Source organism: Typha latifolia, chromosome 9 (assembly GCF_019914945.1).
Source record: "Typha latifolia isolate L0001 chromosome 9, TyphaL0001v2, whole genome shotgun sequence".
Taxonomy (NCBI): Eukaryota; Viridiplantae; Streptophyta; class Magnoliopsida; order Poales; family Typhaceae; genus Typha; species Typha latifolia.
This window is the reverse complement of record NC_133094.1, coordinates 2,582,594-2,602,901: the sequence shown is the minus strand read 5'-3', so window position 1 is coordinate 2,602,901 and position 20,308 is coordinate 2,582,594. Positions and strand designations below refer to the sequence as shown.

Genomic DNA, 20,308 nt, shown 5'->3' with positions numbered 1-20,308 from the left:
CATACAAGAAGAATCAATTATTTCTTTTTTAGCCTCTTCTGCCATTAGCCTGATGGCTTCCTCTCCTCTAAAGCTCTCCCTTCTCTTCATGTGCATTGGTGCATGCTTAGCTCTTCCAGCAGAATACTCCATCATTGGCTATAGCGAAGAGGATACGAGCTCCCACGACAAGCTAATCGATCTCTTCGAGTCCTGGATTGCCAAACACAGCAAATCTTATCTCAGCTTCAAGGATAAGCTAAGGAGATTTGAGATCTTTAAGGATAACTTGAAGCACATCGACGAAACGAACAAGAAAACAAGCAGTTACTGGCTTGGACTGAACGAATTCGCCGACTTGAGCCATGAGGAATTTAAGGAGAAGTATCTTGGAGTTAGGAGAGACTTGCCAAGGAGGAGAGAAGCTAGTTCCAACTTCAGGTATCAGGATGCTACTGGCTTGCCCAAGTCAGTAGATTGGAGAAAGAAAGGTGCAGTGACAAATGTAAAGAACCAAGGCCATTGTGGTAAGCAAAGACTTCCTCTCAATTATACTACATAGAGACAGGATTCATTATAGGTGTATGAAGTTTATGATGCTACCAAGAACAGGACAAACCTAGTAGTATGACTTGTGTTTTCCCTCTCTTTTTTCCCAGCTAAACACAACAATTTATATCCTCAGATCAGCGATTTGTTGCTATGTATCGAAAGACGTATTTTTCTCAATTAAGTTCAGAGTTCTAGTTTTCGCTACGAATACAGACGACGAAATTTAGTTCAGTTTTCCTATAAATGGGATTAAGTTTTCCTTCTTATGATGTGCTTATGATGTGAATCAAAATGTATGCAGGTAGCTGTTGGGCATTCTCTACAGTAGCTGCCGTGGAAGGTATAAACCAGATTGTGACTGGTAATCTCACATCTTTATCTGAACAGGAGCTCATCGACTGCGATAGATTAAACAACAATGGATGCAATGGAGGGTTAATGGACTATGCCTTCTCATTCATTGCTTCTAGTGGTGGACTTCACACTGAAGATGAATACCCTTACCTTATGCAAGAAAGCACTTGCGAGGAGCAGAGGGTATACATATACATATATAAATATATAGTTGAAATGTACTGCTCTGAAGTATTAGTATGAACACTTTGAATCTACTTTTTCATGAACGACTAGACCTCATATTTCATGTGGCTTTGATAACTTCTTCTTCTTCTTCATTTAGGCTGATCTAGAGGTGGTTACCATCAATGGCTACGAAGACGTGCCGGAGAACGATGAACAGAGTCTCTTGAAGGCCCTTGCCCACCAACCTGTTAGTGTTGCCATTGAGGCTTCTGGTAGAAATTTCCAGTTCTACAGTGGGGTAGGTTCTTGCCTCTTTTTATACCTTTCATGAACATATAAGTTGAATGTAGTACTTTTTGTTTTCATGTTACTAAGTAGTTGTTCATGTACATGGACTTCACTCTTCAGGGTGTGTTTGATGGACCTTGTGGGAGTGAGCTTGATCATGGGGTTGCAGCCGTTGGATATGGATCATCCAAGGGCCAGGATTTCATCATAGTGAAGAACTCATGGGGCCCAAGATGGGGGGAGAAGGGTTACATAAGGATGAAGAGGAACACTGGCAAACCTGAAGGGCTTTGTGGTATTAATAAGATGGCTTCTTATCCTACCAAAGATGAGTGAAGAAATGACTCTATGTAATGGTTGATTTATTAAAAGAAAATTATTACTTTGAAAATTTTCCAACAAATGGTCCCATGGTCTAGTGGTTAGGACATTGGACTCTGAATCCAGTAACCCGAGTTCAAATCTCGGTGGGACCTCTCCTCTGTCTCTTTTTCGTCCTTCTACATAAAATGTATCATAAAAAATGCCTAATCATTATTAAAACTAGATTTGAACTATGAAAAGATTAATATGCCCTTGTATAAATTTTACTTAAAATGATTCAAAAGCTTTTCTATACAAGATTTTACATACTAAATTTCAAGGACGAAGGATAATTTAATCATTTATATTCACTTATTAATTTTTAATAATTCTATATTAATATTATTGTATAAATATTTTATCAAAAATTAACTATAATGGTATCTCTAAAAGAGGGCATATAATATCGAAATTATGATATCCTAAAGAATGTAGCGGTAATTATAAGTTCCACCATCAATTATTTGCAAGGAATTGGTAACAAATATTTTTATCATTAATAAGGGGTGACTAAAATAATAGCCACCCTTCTTCATAATGTTACAAATAAGAATGACCCCCCTGAGGTCTTCACATATTTAAAAATAAAAAAAATAAAAAAAAACTCACCCCTTTTTAAGCCCTAACAACATTTCTCTGTGGGCTAAAAGGGTGCCCATATTTTGCAGTCATGCAATGTAACAGTGCAAAAATATGGCTACTGATACAAAGAGCTGCCTTTCCCAGTCTTGCTGGTGGAAACCTGAGACTGGCACGGCGGCGGCTTCTGAACGCCGGCGTATTCTGCGACGACGTTTTGGCACGTGGCGACCGTCTTTTGTGCCCCAATATATTGAAGGTTGACGTCGCGAAGGCTGACTTTTTGGCACGGAAATCCTTGGCTGCACATTAAAGCTACCGCGACGGTGGTCATTGATGTACCTCTGATGTTCTTGAACTTTATGTTACTAATCTTAACGCGCGATGGCATCTGCATTAAAAGTACTCATGCAAATCAATCACATCATGTCCAGAATATTTGCATGATTAATATTTCAGTGCAATTACGTAGTTGTAGTATGTGTGGCTTACAGTGGCTTTGCAGTAGGCATAGGGACAGTATGCCTGATCAATGATGATAGGGTTCTTCACATTTCTCATCAAAATGTTCTCATAAGTTATGTTTGAAGCCTTAGTACTTGAAGGAGAATTAGCCCACGTCTTAATCCTTAGGCCATTGTCTGTCCCAATAAGAGTGCAATCTCTCACCATGAGACCTGTGACATCTCCTTCATTTTTATACTTCCCTAAGCTTCCAACACTGTTAAAATCATCAGCAACAATAACAACAACAAATTACTTGTTAATTACTTCATATACAAAACTTTATGAGAAATGATAGGTTTACCTGATTCCATGACCTGGTCCACAGTTGATGCCTGAGAGTGTTACATCATTGTTCCCCTGGCCGATGGAGACGCAATCGTCTCCGGTGCCAATAACGGAGTTTGAAATCTTCACACCGGAGTTATGTTCGAGGTGAATGCCGTCGGTGTTTGGGCTGTTGGCCGGCGCCGAGATCTTAATCTTGCTAGCCTTGAGGTTTTGGTTGCCTAGCAATGCAATGTGAAAGAATTTGCTGTTCAATGATGTTATACCCTTCACCGCAGTGTTGTTTGTGTTCACAAATGTCAGTGACTGCATATAGAAGAAAACAACAATGAGATCAATGCATGTATATGTACATGTATATGCAAACATACTCATTTCTTGCATGAATTAGTACTTACAGTAGGTAAAACTTTGCAATTTAATTTGACAGGGCACTTGTTAAATCTCCAAGAGGCAGAGCCTTGGCCATCAAGAGTCCCTCCTCCAGTTAACCTTAAGTTATCAACCCAGCCAAATTGCACCCAGGTACCTTTCACATACTTTGTCAAGTCTGTGCTGGCCTTCAAAGTTCCCTGCAAGCAACCATAGACAAAGTTCACATTGCAAGGTCTAAAGTCCACAAACTAAGAGATTGTAAAGCATTACATCATAACTATTTACTTGCTTAGAAATGGCTATTTCTATAAAATCTAGTCATTGATCATATATATATGTCTGAGCTTGCCTGCAATTGAACTGTTAAGAGCTGAACATTTGGACAGGGTCCACTGAACTGGACAGGACTGAGGAAATAAGTGCCTCTCGGAATCACAACCCTCACGACGCCGGTAGATCGGCACGCCGCCTTCCACGCCTTGAGAAATGCCTGCATCATATGACAAATATGGAAGAAGGGATTAAGATGGAGTGATCTATATGTAAAGCATTTACATATCTAGTGAAAGCCTAGAGGAGCAGGTTGAGCTCATAGCTTCAGCTGCATATATATTTGTGAGCAATTAGTACTAGTCCCCTTTCTTTACTAACAAGATCAATTTGAAGATAGGAAAAGAAGAAGATGTATATAATACCAAGACCCTTGAGTAAAACCAAAAGAAACTCATTTATGAAGATAAAATTTTTATCTGAATGAACTGATAAATACTCAAAACAATGTTTGCGAAAAATTTAAAGATAAATAAGGAAGGCAGAGAAAAAAAAAATAGAGTTTACCTGGCTGTCATCAGTCAGTCCATTTGCTTGTGCTCCAAAATGCATGACATTAAAAATTCCCGGGGCGGTAGCCGTTCGCCCGTCGACGATGCTAATTCCATGAAATATGATGTATAGCAATATCAGGAGCTTCAACTCCATTCTCCTATGAAAAATAGTTGATTTTATTGTTCTTTTTGCTTTTTGGGTAATGTTTCTTTCAGTGTTGCATTTGTTCTTGCTCAGTTCAAAATTTAGAGCATTATGGAGGGAATTTATAAGTAAAGTCGATGCTCAAGTTTAGATATGAGCATGTGGATTTCCTTAACTACCGTTTAACTACCTCCCCACTTCCATCACCTTCTTCTAACTATAACCGCCCTTTCTTTCTCTCTCCACTTCCTATCCTTTAATCGTATCCATGCACGTTGACCTGGTTGGTTATCCATTCCTTGCGTTGACCAGATTCCAAGTTTGGCAACCTTGGTTTGAGGTAATTGGAAGACTTTGATCCGAATGTGTCGGAATCCTTTCCGCATTGTGAATAATTTTAATTTCCCATCCGTGCTATTTTGGATCTAAAGATGAGCATTTGTCTTCCTCATAATGAAATATGAATCAAAGAAAACAACAATCAGAGACCTTGTAGATAAATCGGATTTTAATTCAAAAATTACATTTTGGTCAAAACAAAGATGAGAATATATCTTCATGGAAGAATGAATTGACCAAAATAAATGACATGTTGATTGGTAACTGCACCCTTTTGTCATTCATCTATTAAGACTTCAAATTTTTGTGTCAACTGGTTATCTTGTAAGAATTTATATTACATATCTTTTATCTATATTCAACAGATAATTATTTATTTTTAATTATAATTTTAATTCTAAAAAATAGTATTTTTTTTTTTTTGCATGTATATATATGCCCCTTTAAAATTGATATTTGCACATATATTTTTGTAAAAATCTCTTAATTGCATATATATTATATATAAATTTTTAAGTCGGTGTATATCTTTTTAAAATATTATATTTATATGTTGTGCTATTATTTGACAATTATATAATCTTACTAATTTGTCAAACAAAAAGACATATATGTATAACAGTATTTTTAGCTTTTTATAGTTAACTTGATGAAAGTTTAACTAAATTCGATCTCTCATTAATTTATTCTAGTATTAATTAATGTATACTATTATCACATTAGAGAAATCTAAACGGAAAGAATATGTCACGCTAGAAGTTAGGCTTATGTAATGTCAGGATATCGGGTGTCGAAACTGATTATTATAGCTGTTAGATTAGAATTCTAAATTTTAAAGGATAGCGAAGTATTTGCCATCTAATAAATGTAAGGCGATTTCGCTAATCAGAACTTCCAGAATCAAAACTTTAGAGTGAGCAGACTTGGGCAAATGGGTTCTTGATGAAAGGCAAAATACCAAATCTATAGAGGAAAGATAACCTCTCTCTTTCTATGATATCTAAACTTCTCAGCCATTTTATCGCCATGATTGGAAGGAGTAGATGTAGATGAAAGATGGGAGAGAATTGATTTTGGCCAACATGTCAAAACCTCAGTAGATTGATATATATATATAATGAGCATATTATGAGATAGATACAAATGGAATTATGGAACAGATCAATAGTAATAAACAAACAAGCTATAACTGAAGATATGCACAAGCTAATCTGAAGAGCAGCAATGATCTGCATCAGTTTGATGTAACAAACTGATAGATTGCTTATCATCTGGAGTTGCAAAAAAAACTTGATTAGGAGATAAGGTTTAATTAACAAGTTCAAGATTTATGCATTAAAAACTTCCTCATGTAATCAAGGTTGAAAAGTACTGGAATAAAACCTTCTTTCGAAGAATTAAGCATCAGACAATGCAAAATATTCATATTACATTGTTCTGATGGCATTGGAAGTTCTGAGATGGTGCTTGAAAAGTTTTAAACGGCACACTTTATGCTTCAGAAAGCTAAAAACACAACATTATCCATTAGGATATCAAGTTTGTAAAACAACTTGTGATCATTATTATAATGTTTTAATGCTTATTATCCATATCAGCATCATTTGCGATGTTCTCCTCATGCTTCAGTAATCATTGAGTCCTCTATTGTATCATTTTTCAGTATCAGTGCTTCCAGTAAGCCGTCACGGAAGGAAGTTACCTTGAAGCTCCTTGGTAACACAGGTCCTGGCAAACAGAATGTTAAGCTAAATGGTCCAGGAAAAAGCTTCATTGACTCTTGAGCTGCATCTCCTGAAACGTTGAAGTTGATCTGAGCTGAAGTAGCGGCGATTACACCAGAAATTTTGATCATACCGCAAGTCATCACTTTGCATATCACTCTAGCAGCTGAATCAAAAAACCGATCATATGATTGCGCATATTCTGATATGAACTTGGAATTCAGAAAAAGAAACAGACAGGAAAAGGAAAATATATATTATGATCATCTAGTGATGTATGTAGTTCATTCATCTTGACTTAACACTGTCAACCAAGTTTCAGTACAGCCTACTATTTGGAATCAATATAGATTATATGCTAAATAAAAGAAACTAATGTAATATATAAGAGGCATCCAAAGTTCCACTTTTGAGTAGCAATCTCAACTAGAGTTTTTTTGTCAACCGTCAAGAGAGATAAATCTCGCTAAATTGTAGCATTATATGTAAAAACCATTCAAAGGCTGCAAAGGAGATCAGGTCGAGCATCACCATAAGTTCACCCTAAGATCTATACTATGTTAAATATAGAAATATATATGTTTTGTTTTTCAGTTCTCAAATTATCTCTATCTGAAAGATTTCAATTTAAACTGTTGTAAACATGTACATGTATTATTGAACATCTGAAACAGAATCTAGTTAGAGTTATCAGATAACAAAAATACCAAAAGAACACATTGTGCGAGTGTAGTTTCAAAGTGAATTAAACAAAAAAAGATGGAGTTAGAACAAATTAAAGCATGTAATTGAAGATAAACAAAGAGCAGATAACATAATAGAGAGCTTACTAGGAGTTCTGTCCAGTCCAGGTAAGAACAATAGAAACATATAGGAAACGCTTCTGGAGTATATGGTATTCATTCCAATCAGGTGTCCATCTGGGCTCAATTCTGCAGCTCCAGTACGACTTACCGCCGCCGTTATGCCCACTTTTCTTTGTTTGGATATGGCAGAAGCAGAATTCATATTAGTAACATTTGAGGACTCCTCAATCTCATGATTAAAATTTGATGTGACTTCAGATGCTGCGTTCTCATTCCAGTCCACAGTGCTCTCACTGCCTCGGTAGCTTTCTGTCACACTCTCCATGCCTCTGCAATCTACAAAAGAAGCTAGTCAACAAAAATTTTAAAACTGACTAGAAACAGAAAATATACTTGAAATTTTATGATGATTATAGAAAAGATCTACCATATTTCAGTGACATATCATGATCAGATGAGATAGATCAAATATTCTGTAACAATAGAAACAACAACAACAACAGTCTCCCAAGTATTATTTCCTTTAGAGATCTAAAATATGTTTTAACTAATAACTTTCAGAAAAAGGATTTTTTTTTCAGAAAAAAATTAAGGGAAAAATAATTGGTATACAAGATCAGGAAATAATCTATAGAATAGCCACAAAAAGGCAGTGAGATATAGCCTGATTTTTAGAAACATGAAATCTTTTTTGGCCACACTCACACAGATGCAGGTTGATGCAAAGAAAAAGAATTGTTCAAGGATCTAGATGCAGCAGAATAGTCAAGCAAGGTTGATGAGATTGAAAATTTTCTAATAGCAAATGGAGAAAAGAATAATTACCCTCTTCTCTTTGATCCAAATATCTTGTGTCGCAGGCCTCTAAGATAAAGGTACTGAATGGCTTAAGAGCTCCTCGCTCTCTTATATACATACATACATGTATGTATGTATGTATGTATGCATGTATGTATGTGTGTATGTATGTATGTATGTATGTATGTATGTATGTATGTATGGGTGTTATATCTCTGCCCTTCCCCCTCTCTCACTCTATAGTTCCTTTTCTCTACTCTTGTTATTCACTAATATCTCTTTATTTTCATCGTTGGACATTACATTCGATGTTCGACGTACGACGTATAGAGTAAAGAATATATGGTATGCCATGCAAGAGCTGCAAGGAATGTTCATATATTTTCCTATATTTCGGTATATACTTATAATCATAACACACTTCTGAACTTATACAATGTGGATCAAACAAGCCTAAATTTGAGCTATCTCGCCATTTCTTCTCATTCAGCATAATTTCTTTTTCTCTAGGCTCACAGTGTGATTGTCCCTAGTTGTATACCTCCTTGATTTTATTTTCTCCTTCTATGCCATCCATTAATTCATCTGACATGATTCCATACATGACATATTTGCAATCCATCCTCTTCTTTTCTTTTATCAATCTTCTGAAGAAATTCTGTTCTTCTTTTTCAGTGCCCTCTCATTAATGTTGTCAGATATGTTCAACCCATTGGATGCAAGTAAATGCCAATGAAAATGATTCACTGGACAATTATATTCATGAACATAGTCACATACAAATTTGACTGCATTAATTACCATACCAATAGAAGCACGCAGATACACGAATGTAACGCCTATGAGTGCTAATAGTTGCCTAATATATATTTTGGATTCAGACATTTCAGGGATTTGCTAATAAATATTTCTTACTAGTGATAGTAATAAAGATAAACTATCTTATTGAGTTTTCAAATATATTTACTAATATTATTAGATTTAGGTGATTATATATATATAATATATAATTACTTCTTCAATTTAGATATTCCTCTTTAACGGCTAAATCTGTTTGATCTACGGGAACACCGATTGCATGGATAAGCAAACATGTCTATTATATATCTATTTATGTCGGATAATTTAAAACTGGCTACATCTCTCACACGTAGACCTGAGCATGAGTAACTCGGCCTAGTTGACCCGACTCAATGATTTGACTAATAAATATTTCTTACTGATAGTAATAAATATAAACTTTCAGAAATAAATATTTTTACTATAATTGGCATGCCTATGCCACAAACTTATACCATAATATTTGCCAACTGTGCCGCAATGATAGAAGTTCCATCGCTGACCCCATGTGAGAGAGAGGGACTACTTGTCGTGAAGCCCTTGATGACGATGATCTCCTATTTGCTAATCACTTTCATTGTTGTCGCAACTCTCTTTTCCTCACCTCTTCGTGCCCAGAAGGCAAGATTGAAGAAGACGAAGGAGAAACTAGTTGGAAAATAAACGAATCCACTTTGTGGATGTAACTTAAAAGCACGAAGAGTAGTCTACATGTGGAGCATCTTCATCATCTTAGTTCAATCATTTTATCGAGTGCTATGTGACACCCCTTGTGCCATACTATGTAGCCATAATAATTCTTAATTTTTTTTTGACCTAATGAATTAGACTAGACTAAAATAGTTAAGCCTGATTGAATTTAGGTCAATCTTAATGACATTTTCATAGGCCCATAGACCCAACCCAACTTGACACACTATTACATATCTGGGAAACTACAGTTTTTTTTTCCATCTTGTGGTTAGGCATAAATTTATTTCACATTTCACATCCTATATTTTTTATTTATATCACTTCACCTACTTATAGTTATATTCAAACTAAAATATTTATATTTATGTATTGAATTTGAAAATACTCATTAGAGACAATGTTATAGATTAACGTATAAACTTTTTAATGCATATATATATATATATATATATATATATATATAAAGATGAGTATCTTTAAATTCGACTTATAGATTAGTTAAATATGATGAATTTTTTTTAGTTTCAGTTTAAATATAATCATAAGGGAATAAAATCTAATTATATTTGCACCTTTAGTGTATTTTGTCACTATAAAATAAAATCCAATAAAATGCCTCATTTTAATTAAGTTATTCTCTTCTTCTTCTTTTTTAAAAAAAAAAAGTAAAACAAAAAAATATCAACCTATATTTGGTAGACAAAAAGCCACTTCTTCTTTTTAGCAATCAAACACCCATTTATAATACAGTTTATAAATTTTAATTGATCCATTTTTTATGGATTATTTGGACGGCCCAATGGTAGAAGCTAAGACCCAAGACGGTGTCGTGACCCCACCCTTTTCGATACTTTTTTTTTAATACTTTTCTCTTACTCTTTCCTCCCCCTATCACCTCGACTCTTTCATCCGCTATCACGTAGTATTATTTTCCTATCATAGTACATATATATAGCTATCATTCGGTTAGTTAAAGTTTAACTAATTAGAACTAATTATTACCAAATCATTGATGAATAATTTTTATTTTTAAAATCATCGAAGAAAGGTAATTTTAGCCAGTTATGTGTATTTATTAATTTTAACAACAATCTCTTTCGAATATTATATTAATTATTTTTTAAAGAATAAAAAAGATCTTGGCTCCGAGTGTGTCAGGATCGGGCTCTCTAACAAAGCCATTGCCAATGGGCCGAGCTCGAGCCCGAAGTAATCACAATTACATTGGGTTAGGTCGGGTTTGGAATTAGGAAATCGGTCGGACCGCGTTTACTCACCACCCCTAATAAAACCCTAGCTTTCCTACTTGTACCCTCCTCTTTCCGCGCTCGACGAAGGCGGCGATCCTCCTCCCCTCTTCTCCTTCTTCCTTTTCCTATCGAGTATGGTCGTCTTTCTCCGCCTTTTTTTGTTATGCTATAATATGATCGAGTCTCGTTATTGCGTACTATCTCCTTGTTCCCACTTAGAAATTTCTATTCCTTTGCGCCTTGGTAGTTTACATTTCGTAAAAAAATTGATTGACGCGGGTCCTTTTCTTCTACTTGGATGCTGAATTGATGATTTTTGATAGGTAGGGCGTGTAGAGCTCTAGCTAATTTCAAAGAGGAGAATGGGAGTGGAATTGATGAGCAACGACATGGTAGAGGACGGCTACACCAGCGATTCGGAGGCCTTTTCGAAGGTTATAGAAGTCCTGGATGCTGTTCGGATGGTAAGGGGTTGGCACATCGACGAAAATTTTCTACTTGATTGTTGTTTGTGTTAGAGCACAGCTGGATTTATGTTGCAACCCTTTGATATATTTGCTTTATAACTTTAGTGAGAACTTTCACGTAATGTCAGTAAAAAGAGTGGAGAAGATGATTGATATATGCATCTTTCTATACTGGTGAGAGTGTCGGTAGAAATTTTTTATCATGAAAAAGATATTTTTATTCCAGATATGGAGTCTTTATTTGCTCGCCAATACTCGTTTTTTAGCAGCAATATATCTCTGAATGAATGCTGACAAAAAGAAAAGTGGCATCCCAATGGACCAATTCACTCTCACCTATTCAGGGTTTAAGAAGGGAATATGCCTGTGGTGTTATCCTCATTTCTAAATAGGCTATTTTCAATGCTTAAACCCTCTAGGATCCTGTCCATGCAGGGTTTAGGGAGGGAATATGCACATAGTCTTATCCTTGTTCTGAAAGAGATTGCCTTCAAGACTTAAAACCCATGATATCTCTGAGTCAAGGGTCATACCTTACCGTTACACCAAGTGGCACGCTCTATAGTTTTGTGTACTGAATACTGATACGATGCTCAATGTAAGTATATAAATTTCTCTTACTTCTCTAGTTCATCGGAAGAAGACATGGTTGCTTTCCTGTTCCTAAACTATGTAGTAATCATTGGATTGGGTACATTGACTGGATACTTCAATTTTTTGGTTTAACTTTTTATTGCTAAAAGGATTTTAGCTTAGAATTCATGAAGATCTAATAAATCCACTCATGGGATATATATAATGGAGCTTCTTTTTATTGGAAAAGCAATTTCTTGTATTTCGATAACTCCTGTAATAATCATAATGCCAATAATTTTATCTTTGAAAAATGCTTATGATTGTGCATGTTGATTTTTCCTAAGGCTCCAAATCTGATACCTGTGAATGACAAAGAGCGATATGATGACCTGCTAAGGATTGTGTACACAGACCCAAACAAGAAAATAGGTCCTGACGATGAGGCCTTGCTTGTGGTAGGTCATTTTCTAATAGTTCGATTCTGTACTAGTTCTGACTACTCTTTTGACTCTTTACTTTCTTGATTATTTTACAGACAGCTTCGAGGGCACTTTCAGGAGCTGTATCAAAGATAGACACCATATTCCATGGATTGCTTTTGAATAATGTATATGTCAAATATGGACTTATAGATCTTCTCTCTTTCCCTTGTTGATTATATTCTTATAGCTCATTGAAGTACCTTTTCCAGATATTTGACATGAGCATTTGGAACTATGGGGTGGATGCAAGAAATGCTTTGTTGCACTTAATCACTGCTTTGGTATGAATTTTCACTAGTGTGTTGGATTATTTTTGCACTTTTATCAGCCTGAATTCAGTGTCCAAAAATCTGATAAGTTTTAAAAATAACACCAGGCTGCGGTACCTGACAAGTTTCTAGATGGTTGTTTGCATATGCTTGTTCGCAATTTTCTTCCACCTAAAAAACATCTGGAGTTCATGAGCCAGCCACGTTGGTTGGCAAGAAAGAAAGAAATTCATCATGACCTGCTCATGGCTCTGAATTATATTTCTGATTTGGTACCTCTTGCTCCGATGAAGTTGAAGGAGATAATAGATAGGAATATGCCGAAGTGTAATGATTCGAAAGCTGTAAGTTTCCTTGTTTCTGTTTTCCAAGTTTGTTAGGGAAAAAGCTTTAGCAAATCATCAATCTATTCTTAGTTCACATGTTCTTCCATTTCTTAGGCAAAGCTTCATCAAGTCGATTGACTAACTAATCTTGTTTTACATTTCCATTCATCATTCATGTCTTAGTCTCTACTGAGTAGATTGACACCATCTGAGAACAATAGTATCTTAAGAGACATCTCGCATAAATTTTAAAGAAAGTTATACACTCATGGTCTGACTTTTTATTTTGCTGATGGAGCAGTAGTATAAGGAACATATTTCTCCAGAAAAAGAAAATAGTAAGGGAACATTATACATATTATTGGTCAACAATCTATATAATATTAATTACATGGTAACATTATATCCAATACAAGGAAAGTAGCCTTTAGCGTCTAAAACTCTAAATTGTATATTCAGAAAACATCCTTTATAGTGTGCAAGCCATAACAGAGTATACTGCAGTTCCACATTTCCTGCAAATTGAAGTATGAGTTTCTTTGAGAATTTTGTAAACTTTCATAGCATATCCATTCTAGGAAATAATTTTTTAGCTTATAGAGAATTGCAGTAGATTAACGGTGCCTACAAGGATACTGGGCCACCTCGAATGGCGTGAGCTGCATGCGGGGAGACTTGCACGTACGGTTTTCGGGGGGGTACATTAATTGCTTAGGATGGACAATATACTCTTTTATTGTGGTAGCTTCATTGCTTATACTTTGGCTTTTCCTTTTCTTCATTAGAAATTGCTAGCCTTTGTATGCATAGTGCTTGCATTGAAGCTGTGAAATCTAAGGAGCATGGTCTTGCATGCATTGCTCCTATGAAGCTTCTATGTTTATTGTTTCTTTGCATGTGGAGAAGTCAAGTGTCTTGGACATTTCTTAGCAAATCTTTGCAACAATCTCGCCAGTTGTCACCCATTTACATTATTCCTGCAGAAAATTGTAACTTTTGTGGAGTGCATGTTACGTTTGGAAAGTGATGAAATTGGAGACTTTCTTGGAAGCACACTGCTGGCGAAGGTGGTGGATCTACTGACAGACTTGGATGTAAGTTGTCCTATTATTAACTTCAGAAATTCTTATCTTTTTAATAAACTAAGCAAGTTCTCTTTAAGCACTGTAGGTAAATATATGTTGGGACGACAATCAACATGAGGATCAGAACAAAGGAATATTTGACATGGAGCTGGAAGATTTAGATGAATATGAAGATAAACTTGGAAAAGATGGAGCAAAGGTCTGCTGTAGACACTTCTCAACTTGTCCCATGTTCTTGTCTACTAGATATTAGATTAAATTGTTTTGGTAGTATAGATTGTCAAAATGAGAGATGCCTAAGTTTTGAATTATTTTAACTTAATTCAATTATTTTTCCTTAGTATATGCACTGAGATGCCTTGACTTTTTTGTAAGCCCTTGGAAGGAGCTAATAGGGTTTTGGGAGTTGATGCTTTTGCTGATAAGCTGGATGGTCTTATGGTGATCGTGTGCGAACATCTCAAATCATGTGCAGATGATGGTCGCTTGTTGAAGGTAAGCTTCTACCGCATATTTAATTATTCTAAAAAAATGTTTTTGTGTTATTATCTATGTGTTGTCTCTTTCTCATGCTAGGTTAAGTATTTATAGATTGTTATACAATGTGTGAGGGTTTTCGAAGCATGAATTACATGGGGGAAAAGGTTACAAACTTACAGCTAATAGCCCTTTCTACAGGAAAATTGAAACTATCTGATTCCATTGGTGCATCTAATTTCATTTTACTTGTTCATAAAAGACATATGAACTTACTTGACGTAGATACTTCTGAACCATCATATGGGTGGTTCTGAAGGCTTCATTGATAGCTTAAGGAGTGTTTCAATTGTTTTTTTTTTGTTTTTGAGTTTTTTTTTCTTCTTGACACTTTGGAAAATTTGTATTCATAGGATTTTTTTTGAAATAACTAAGAGAAGCAACTTTTTCTCTGATGCTAATTTTTTGAATTTCTAGTCAGTATTCAAGTGGATTGGATGTTTCAAATTTGATCCAAGTTATCATGGGGTAAACCATCCAAATGAGAGTTCCCGATACGTAGTTCATTATGTGGGCACCAATCTCAGCGAATGTAAAGTCATCTATCCGTATTTGATTGGCATTTCTTTTCTCTTTCTTTCTTTCATTTCCTGTTTAAAATCATTAAATTAGAAATAAATTGAAAAGTCACTTTAGTTCTTTTGTTTATTTTGTTCTGGTTAGATACATATACATCTTAAAAATACATTTTATCAGGTAAATGGTGTTTTGGTTATCTTTTTATTTCCCTGTGGAATTTGTGGGTTCTTTTTCAGGGTCTTATCTATATTTTCCACAGCAGGTGGTATTCAAGCGACTTTCTATGTTAAGTATATCTCCTATTTGGTCTAGTCATATATCATATTTAAGATCATAAAGTAGGGAGGACTCATAATTGGGCTAGACAGAAGGTTTTCTGCTTGGCAGATTAATGAATGTTGGCCTATTGACCCTGATTGACCTGCAGAAGAAATTTACTGCATTTATCTTGTTATATCTTGTATATTTCAATCTTACCTTGCATGTTTGGTGTAGGAATTTGACATGCTTATGGACATCTTTCGGAGGTCTATTCTGAGGCTTCACAAATCTAAGTTCTCTCAGGTTAAACTCAATTGTTCATTTTCTTTGGTAGATCATATTCTAAAGAGTTCTCAAACACCTTGTTCCTTTGTTAGATTGAAGTTCTTGCAAATTTTTTTCAGGAAGTGGCTCTGATTTGTCATCTTTTTTTATTTGAACTAGTTTATCATCTGAAGCTTTTACTAGTTTTCTCTCCTTGCAGTTTATTTTGTTCTATGCTTGTTCGTTGGACCCTGAGATCTGTGGTGTCAAGTTTGCTGTTCATCTTACTGAGATTTTTGTTAGCAAAACTGAGGATGCAATTTCCAGGTAATATAACAAATTTCTGAAATTGACATTTTTTAGCTTTAGGATCAAGGTGGATGCTCTATATCTTTGAATTCCTTTTGTTTCATGAACTTGGGTGGTTTGAGATACATTCACTACTGCCATGAGATATAGGACAAGAGAAAGGAAATTCAATTCTCATTAGAGGCTTCTTAGGAGACTAATTAAGATGTAGGTTTGCTGATATTTTATCAGGTGAGTTTTTATAAAAATTGTTTCTCATGGTAATGTAATATATTTGGAAAATAATATTGAAGATTAATGATGCTAGACAATTGACATTTAGAACAATCATATACTTCCCTATACTAAGAATGAAAGAACACTAGAGCTTGAAATTTTAAATTGATAGGCGAGATTCAAGATAACAGGAAAACCCACCTGTTATACTTGGTTCTCCTGATGATTTGTTTATATCTAGCTATTCAACTCAGTATTTTGTTATTTTAGGACAGCTGTTCAAACTTCCAGTGACATTGACTCATCACAAGTTGGACGCAGAACTATTTGTCTTTGTTCATAAGATTCCACATTATACCATTTGAGATATTAAGTTTATACATTTATTTTGGTTGTGCTTTAAGTCATGCATTTATTTATTTTTCTCCATATAGCCTTATTTGGAACCACCAAATGCATGGTGCATAATTTTGGTTTTCTCTATTGCAGAATGAGTGCTGTTTCATACCTTGGAAGCTATTTGTCCCGGGCAAAGTTCATTTCCCCTTGCGATGTTGTGAGCATAATCAAAAGGTGACTTGGATATCTTCTTCTTCTTTTTAACTCTTCTGTCACTTTTTTTTTATATCACTTATCAAGATCCTCATGCAGATTAGTGGACTGTTGTTTTGACTACTGTCGATTTCAAAACGGTGAGGAAAAAATAAAGAATCCCAAATCTCATCAAGTCTTTTACGCTGGTTGTCAGGTAAAGAATTTATCAGATATGAAGCACTGCTGATGAGCTTAAGATTTTTCTAAAAAGCAAAGCAGATTTCATGTTCCCATCTAATTATCTCGACTCTCAAGTCCCTTTTTTGTCATCAACAAGTAATGTCCAAGTAAATCAACTGTCTATGGAATAAAAGCTATGACATTCATCATCAGTTCTATCTTGATGTCCATATTTGCGGTTTTTTATTTTCTTATTTCTGGTTGTGGCACAACCAAAGTCTCTAGTATGTTAACCAAAATTTAACCAACCAAAATTTAACCATCCACTAGGTGAATCTTATGTTAGATTGCTGGCAACATGGGCCAATAAGCACAACAAAGCCCAATTTGCCAAAGTATGTTCTTCAGTTCTTGTTGTGGAGACTGAGGAATTCCTACATTGTAGGCATACAGTCTTTCAAACCTTATCTTTGAAGTTGGTTACTTTAGTTGGCTTCAAAGTTAGGCTAAAATGTATATGTTTTTCAGACATGTGAGGTATCAGTTTTCCAGATGTAATCACGAATTTAATGCAGATCTTTGAGGAAAGCCTGACAGATAGACACAACTATACTATTTTGGATTCATGCCTCTATCTGTATACCTGAATATAGTAGGTTGCATTCTATACAGGTTTTCCTTCTCTTATGCATCTTGGTCTATCTAATTGCTGGACTCTCCTATAGTGATTGATGACATGCAATAGTATAACTATCTAAGTAAGAATTTGATGATATCAACTTATCAAGCTTCTAGAGTGTTATGAAATATTTAAACAGTGCAGGACCAACTTGAGAATAATCTCAGAATTTATGTGTACTTCCACTAAGGTGCTGTGCTAATTTTGTGAGGTCATCAATGTTCACAAGGAATTTAGGTGATGGATTCTAATTCGACTGGTCTATCCAATTCTCTTTGGGGAAAACACATGGTCCATGATATGCTAATCACTGTTATGTAATCAATCAGTTTTAAGAAACCCTAGTATATGATTGTTGTTTGAGTTAATCTGTTTGCTATGTCAGTTCATACTTTGTGATTTGGTCCCGTCAATTGATCTTTAATGAATATTTATGCAAGATGATTAACCATGGTCAAGATCAGATTTTCTAAGTAGCTGTTCTGATGCTTATATATATATATATATATCTTTATATATATAACATCGAATGAAAGGTGTTTCAAGAACATCATCTTTATATAACTTTCCCTGCTGATGATTTTGGAACAAGGCAATATTGTTATATTTATCTTAGGCAAGATCTTTTACTTTGATATTTGAGCTACCTTGTCATCTCACTAACTATATTATTAGCTTGTCAATGTGGTAGTGATTCAGCTTTTCTTGATAACAGTTTAGTCCTTGTGGATTTCTAATTTGTTGTTGTGTTGTCTACTTTAGGCAGTGATGTATGTACTTTGCTATCGCATGAGGTCGATAATGGATACTTCGATCCTCAAGTCGCAGCTTCTTGACATGCCTCTGGGCTTTATCTTGTCTCATCCGTTGGATCCTTTGAAGGTGCATAATAGTTCTGATTTGCTACTTGACAAATGCATTTCAATTTAAATAAAAGTGCCTGAAAAGTTAAGGTGTCTGATTTTTAACTCGGGAGGATTTTGTATTATTATCCATAACACTGTAGCTTCAATGATAGACTAGAGTGTTGGTACAACTTTAGATTGCTATTCTAGACATGTCAAGGGCCTTGCTTCTAATTCATTTTCTAAAAAAGTTGTTAATTGTTTCTCCAAAGATGTTTTCCATTTCCTTTTTGCTGATGACAGTTGTGGCTCCTGTTATGTTGATTCTGATTGATATATTGTCTTTGTTGCGCATTACAGGTCTGTTTGCCTTTAATAGTTCAGGAGTTTCTCCGACAAGCTAAGGCTGCTCGAATGTTCAATGGTTCAGTCCCCTCAATCTATGAGAACTCAATTGAGTCTGAATTGTCAAAGGCTTTTGGAGGAACTGAGCGATTGGACATATTCTTCCCTTTTGATCCATATAAACTAAAAGATTCGGACAGGTTTGCAGCAACAACACCCCAAACTCATCCATCTACAATACCACATTTTTCTTGCAGATAGTTGGTGTTGTCTATATTTTTTAAAATTAATGCTGGGTTGATCATCACACTTGTTTCTGGGCAACTGCATTCATCTCCATAAACTTTTTGTGACACAGAAATTCTCTATCGAAGATGCACATTGTTGGGAATTTTGTGCTGCTTCATTTAGGTTCTCAGTTGACCTTTCTAGCACGAGAACTTCTGACCTTCCTTGACACCTTATCTCCATTTATTTCACACATGGAGATGTTATATTTGTTTTGCAATAAAGATTAAGCAGTTGTCCATTCATTCTCTTTTTGAAGGCATAAATACTTTCTTATTATTTGCTTTTACCTTTGTTTTACATATCTAGGGTCCATTCTTTCATAATATTTCTCTTGATGTACCAGCAATCTGTTTTACCTTTTTGAGCTATCTTATATTTGCGATATTTTTTACCTTTTTTTTACATATCTAGGGTCCATTCTTTCATAATATTTCTCTTGATGTACAAGCAATCTGTTTTGCAATAAAGATTGATGCGATCATGTCACTGAACCATTTCTTTTGAATTTTTAAGGTTTATGCTGCCAAATTTTCAGATGTGGAACCAGGTCACGACAACTTATAGCAACTGCAACAGTGAAGAAGATGATGAAGAGTATGAGGATCTTGATTCCCCTGAATTTGCTGATGATGTAGGGAACTTTGAAGATCTCGATAATCATAACAGTGATGATGATCTGGAGTATTCAATGAACAAGATGTCAATTACTCCAACGCCTACCTTCCAGTATCCTCGGGCTTCCAACTTAAGAATCCCTTCTCAAATGCCTGCCAGGATTAGACCGTCTGTTAGTCCTCCGTACTAGCCTCCATTTTCCAGGTTTGTATACAATTACACTCAACATACAGACGCCCGGTGAATGCTGGGAAGCAGTGTGGAGGCGATGGAGCATTTGTTTGAACGGAGGAGCTCTGATCCTACTATTTTGTCATTAAAAGTATCTACCGTTATGCATTTTGTTCCATAGATCAACTTGTAAGTAGAAGACAGTAGAGAGTTTTGATACGAAGTATATTTTTGTTGAAATGTATACAAGCTAGTTATCATTTGTTGTAAAATGATTTGTGATTCAGTGGAAATCAAGCTTTTCCCATGGTTTCCCTTTGCATTTCTTCTCTTCCCTTAAGGTTGGAGTCAGTTGGCTTGCTCTCTCCTCTATATTTGTACTACTACAACAACAGCATTGTGCTCTTCTCAGTACCTACAATTCCCATAGATTTTTTTTTTTTTGATGAAACACATGTGAACTCCAGT

The 20,308-nt window shown here is 35.2% G+C and overlaps 4 protein-coding genes and 1 non-coding gene across 11 annotated transcripts; 3 read left to right on the top strand and 2 right to left on the bottom strand.

Annotated features, from left to right (window-relative positions):
• On the top strand, window positions 1-1,744 carry LOC140794699 (cysteine protease XCP1-like). Its single transcript, XM_073146833.1, has 4 exons — window positions 1-506; window positions 833-1,068; window positions 1,211-1,351; window positions 1,462-1,744. Exons 1-4 carry the CDS (start codon window positions 53-55, stop codon window positions 1,675-1,677), a joined length of 1,047 nt encoding a protein of 348 aa, XP_073002934.1. The 5' UTR covers window positions 1-52; the 3' UTR covers window positions 1,678-1,744.
• A 1-nt stretch (window position 1,745) lies between these two features.
• TRNAQ-CUG (transfer RNA glutamine (anticodon CUG)) lies at window positions 1,746-1,817 on the top strand. Its single transcript has one exon. It is a non-coding gene; the product is annotated as a tRNA-Gln (tRNA).
• A 438-nt stretch (window positions 1,818-2,255) lies between these two features.
• On the bottom strand, window positions 2,256-4,499 carry LOC140795435 (exopolygalacturonase-like). The gene is made up of 6 exons (XM_073147984.1): window positions 4,288-4,499; window positions 3,795-3,940; window positions 3,474-3,642; window positions 3,092-3,381; window positions 2,776-3,004; window positions 2,256-2,674 (listed from the first exon to the last, which is right to left on the bottom strand). Exons 1-6 carry the CDS (start codon window positions 4,426-4,428, stop codon window positions 2,402-2,404), a joined length of 1,248 nt encoding a protein of 415 aa, XP_073004085.1. The 5' UTR covers window positions 4,429-4,499; the 3' UTR covers window positions 2,256-2,401.
• Window positions 4,500-6,110: 1,611 nt separating this feature from the next.
• On the bottom strand, window positions 6,111-8,256 carry LOC140795424 (increased DNA methylation 3-like). 4 transcript variants are annotated; one of them, XM_073147967.1, is made up of 4 exons: window positions 8,114-8,129; window positions 7,716-7,761; window positions 7,313-7,624; window positions 6,111-6,648 (listed from the first exon to the last, which is right to left on the bottom strand). In XM_073147967.1, the coding sequence occupies exons 2-4, from the start codon at window positions 7,729-7,731 to the stop codon at window positions 6,377-6,379; spliced, it is 600 nt and encodes a 199-aa protein (XP_073004068.1). In that variant the 5' UTR covers window positions 7,732-7,761; window positions 8,114-8,129; the 3' UTR covers window positions 6,111-6,376. The 4 variants fall into 4 exon arrangements, with proteins under 4 accessions (XP_073004068.1, XP_073004067.1, XP_073004069.1 ...); XM_073147966.1 differs by lacking the exon at window positions 7,716-7,761 and having other exon boundaries at window positions 8,114-8,256; XM_073147968.1 differs by lacking the exon at window positions 7,716-7,761 and having other exon boundaries at window positions 7,313-7,617; window positions 8,114-8,252.
• A 2,640-nt stretch (window positions 8,257-10,896) lies between these two features.
• On the top strand, window positions 10,897-20,162 carry LOC140794845 (uncharacterized). 4 transcript variants are annotated; one of them, XM_073147102.1, is made up of 16 exons: window positions 10,897-11,001; window positions 11,197-11,333; window positions 12,257-12,367; window positions 12,448-12,519; window positions 12,604-12,675; window positions 12,771-13,007; window positions 13,973-14,083; window positions 14,160-14,273; window positions 14,450-14,569; window positions 15,626-15,694; window positions 15,876-15,982; window positions 16,670-16,753; window positions 16,832-16,928; window positions 18,336-18,455; window positions 18,779-18,963; window positions 19,590-20,162. In XM_073147102.1, the coding sequence occupies exons 2-16, from the start codon at window positions 11,232-11,234 to the stop codon at window positions 19,687-19,689; spliced, it is 1,701 nt and encodes a 566-aa protein (XP_073003203.1). In that variant the 5' UTR covers window positions 10,897-11,001; window positions 11,197-11,231; the 3' UTR covers window positions 19,690-20,162. The 4 variants fall into 4 exon arrangements, with proteins under 4 accessions (XP_073003203.1, XP_073003201.1, XP_073003202.1 ...); XM_073147100.1 differs by having other exon boundaries at window positions 19,568-20,162; XM_073147101.1 differs by having other exon boundaries at window positions 10,899-11,001; window positions 11,193-11,333.
• The last annotated feature ends 146 nt before the right edge of the window (window positions 20,163-20,308 follow it).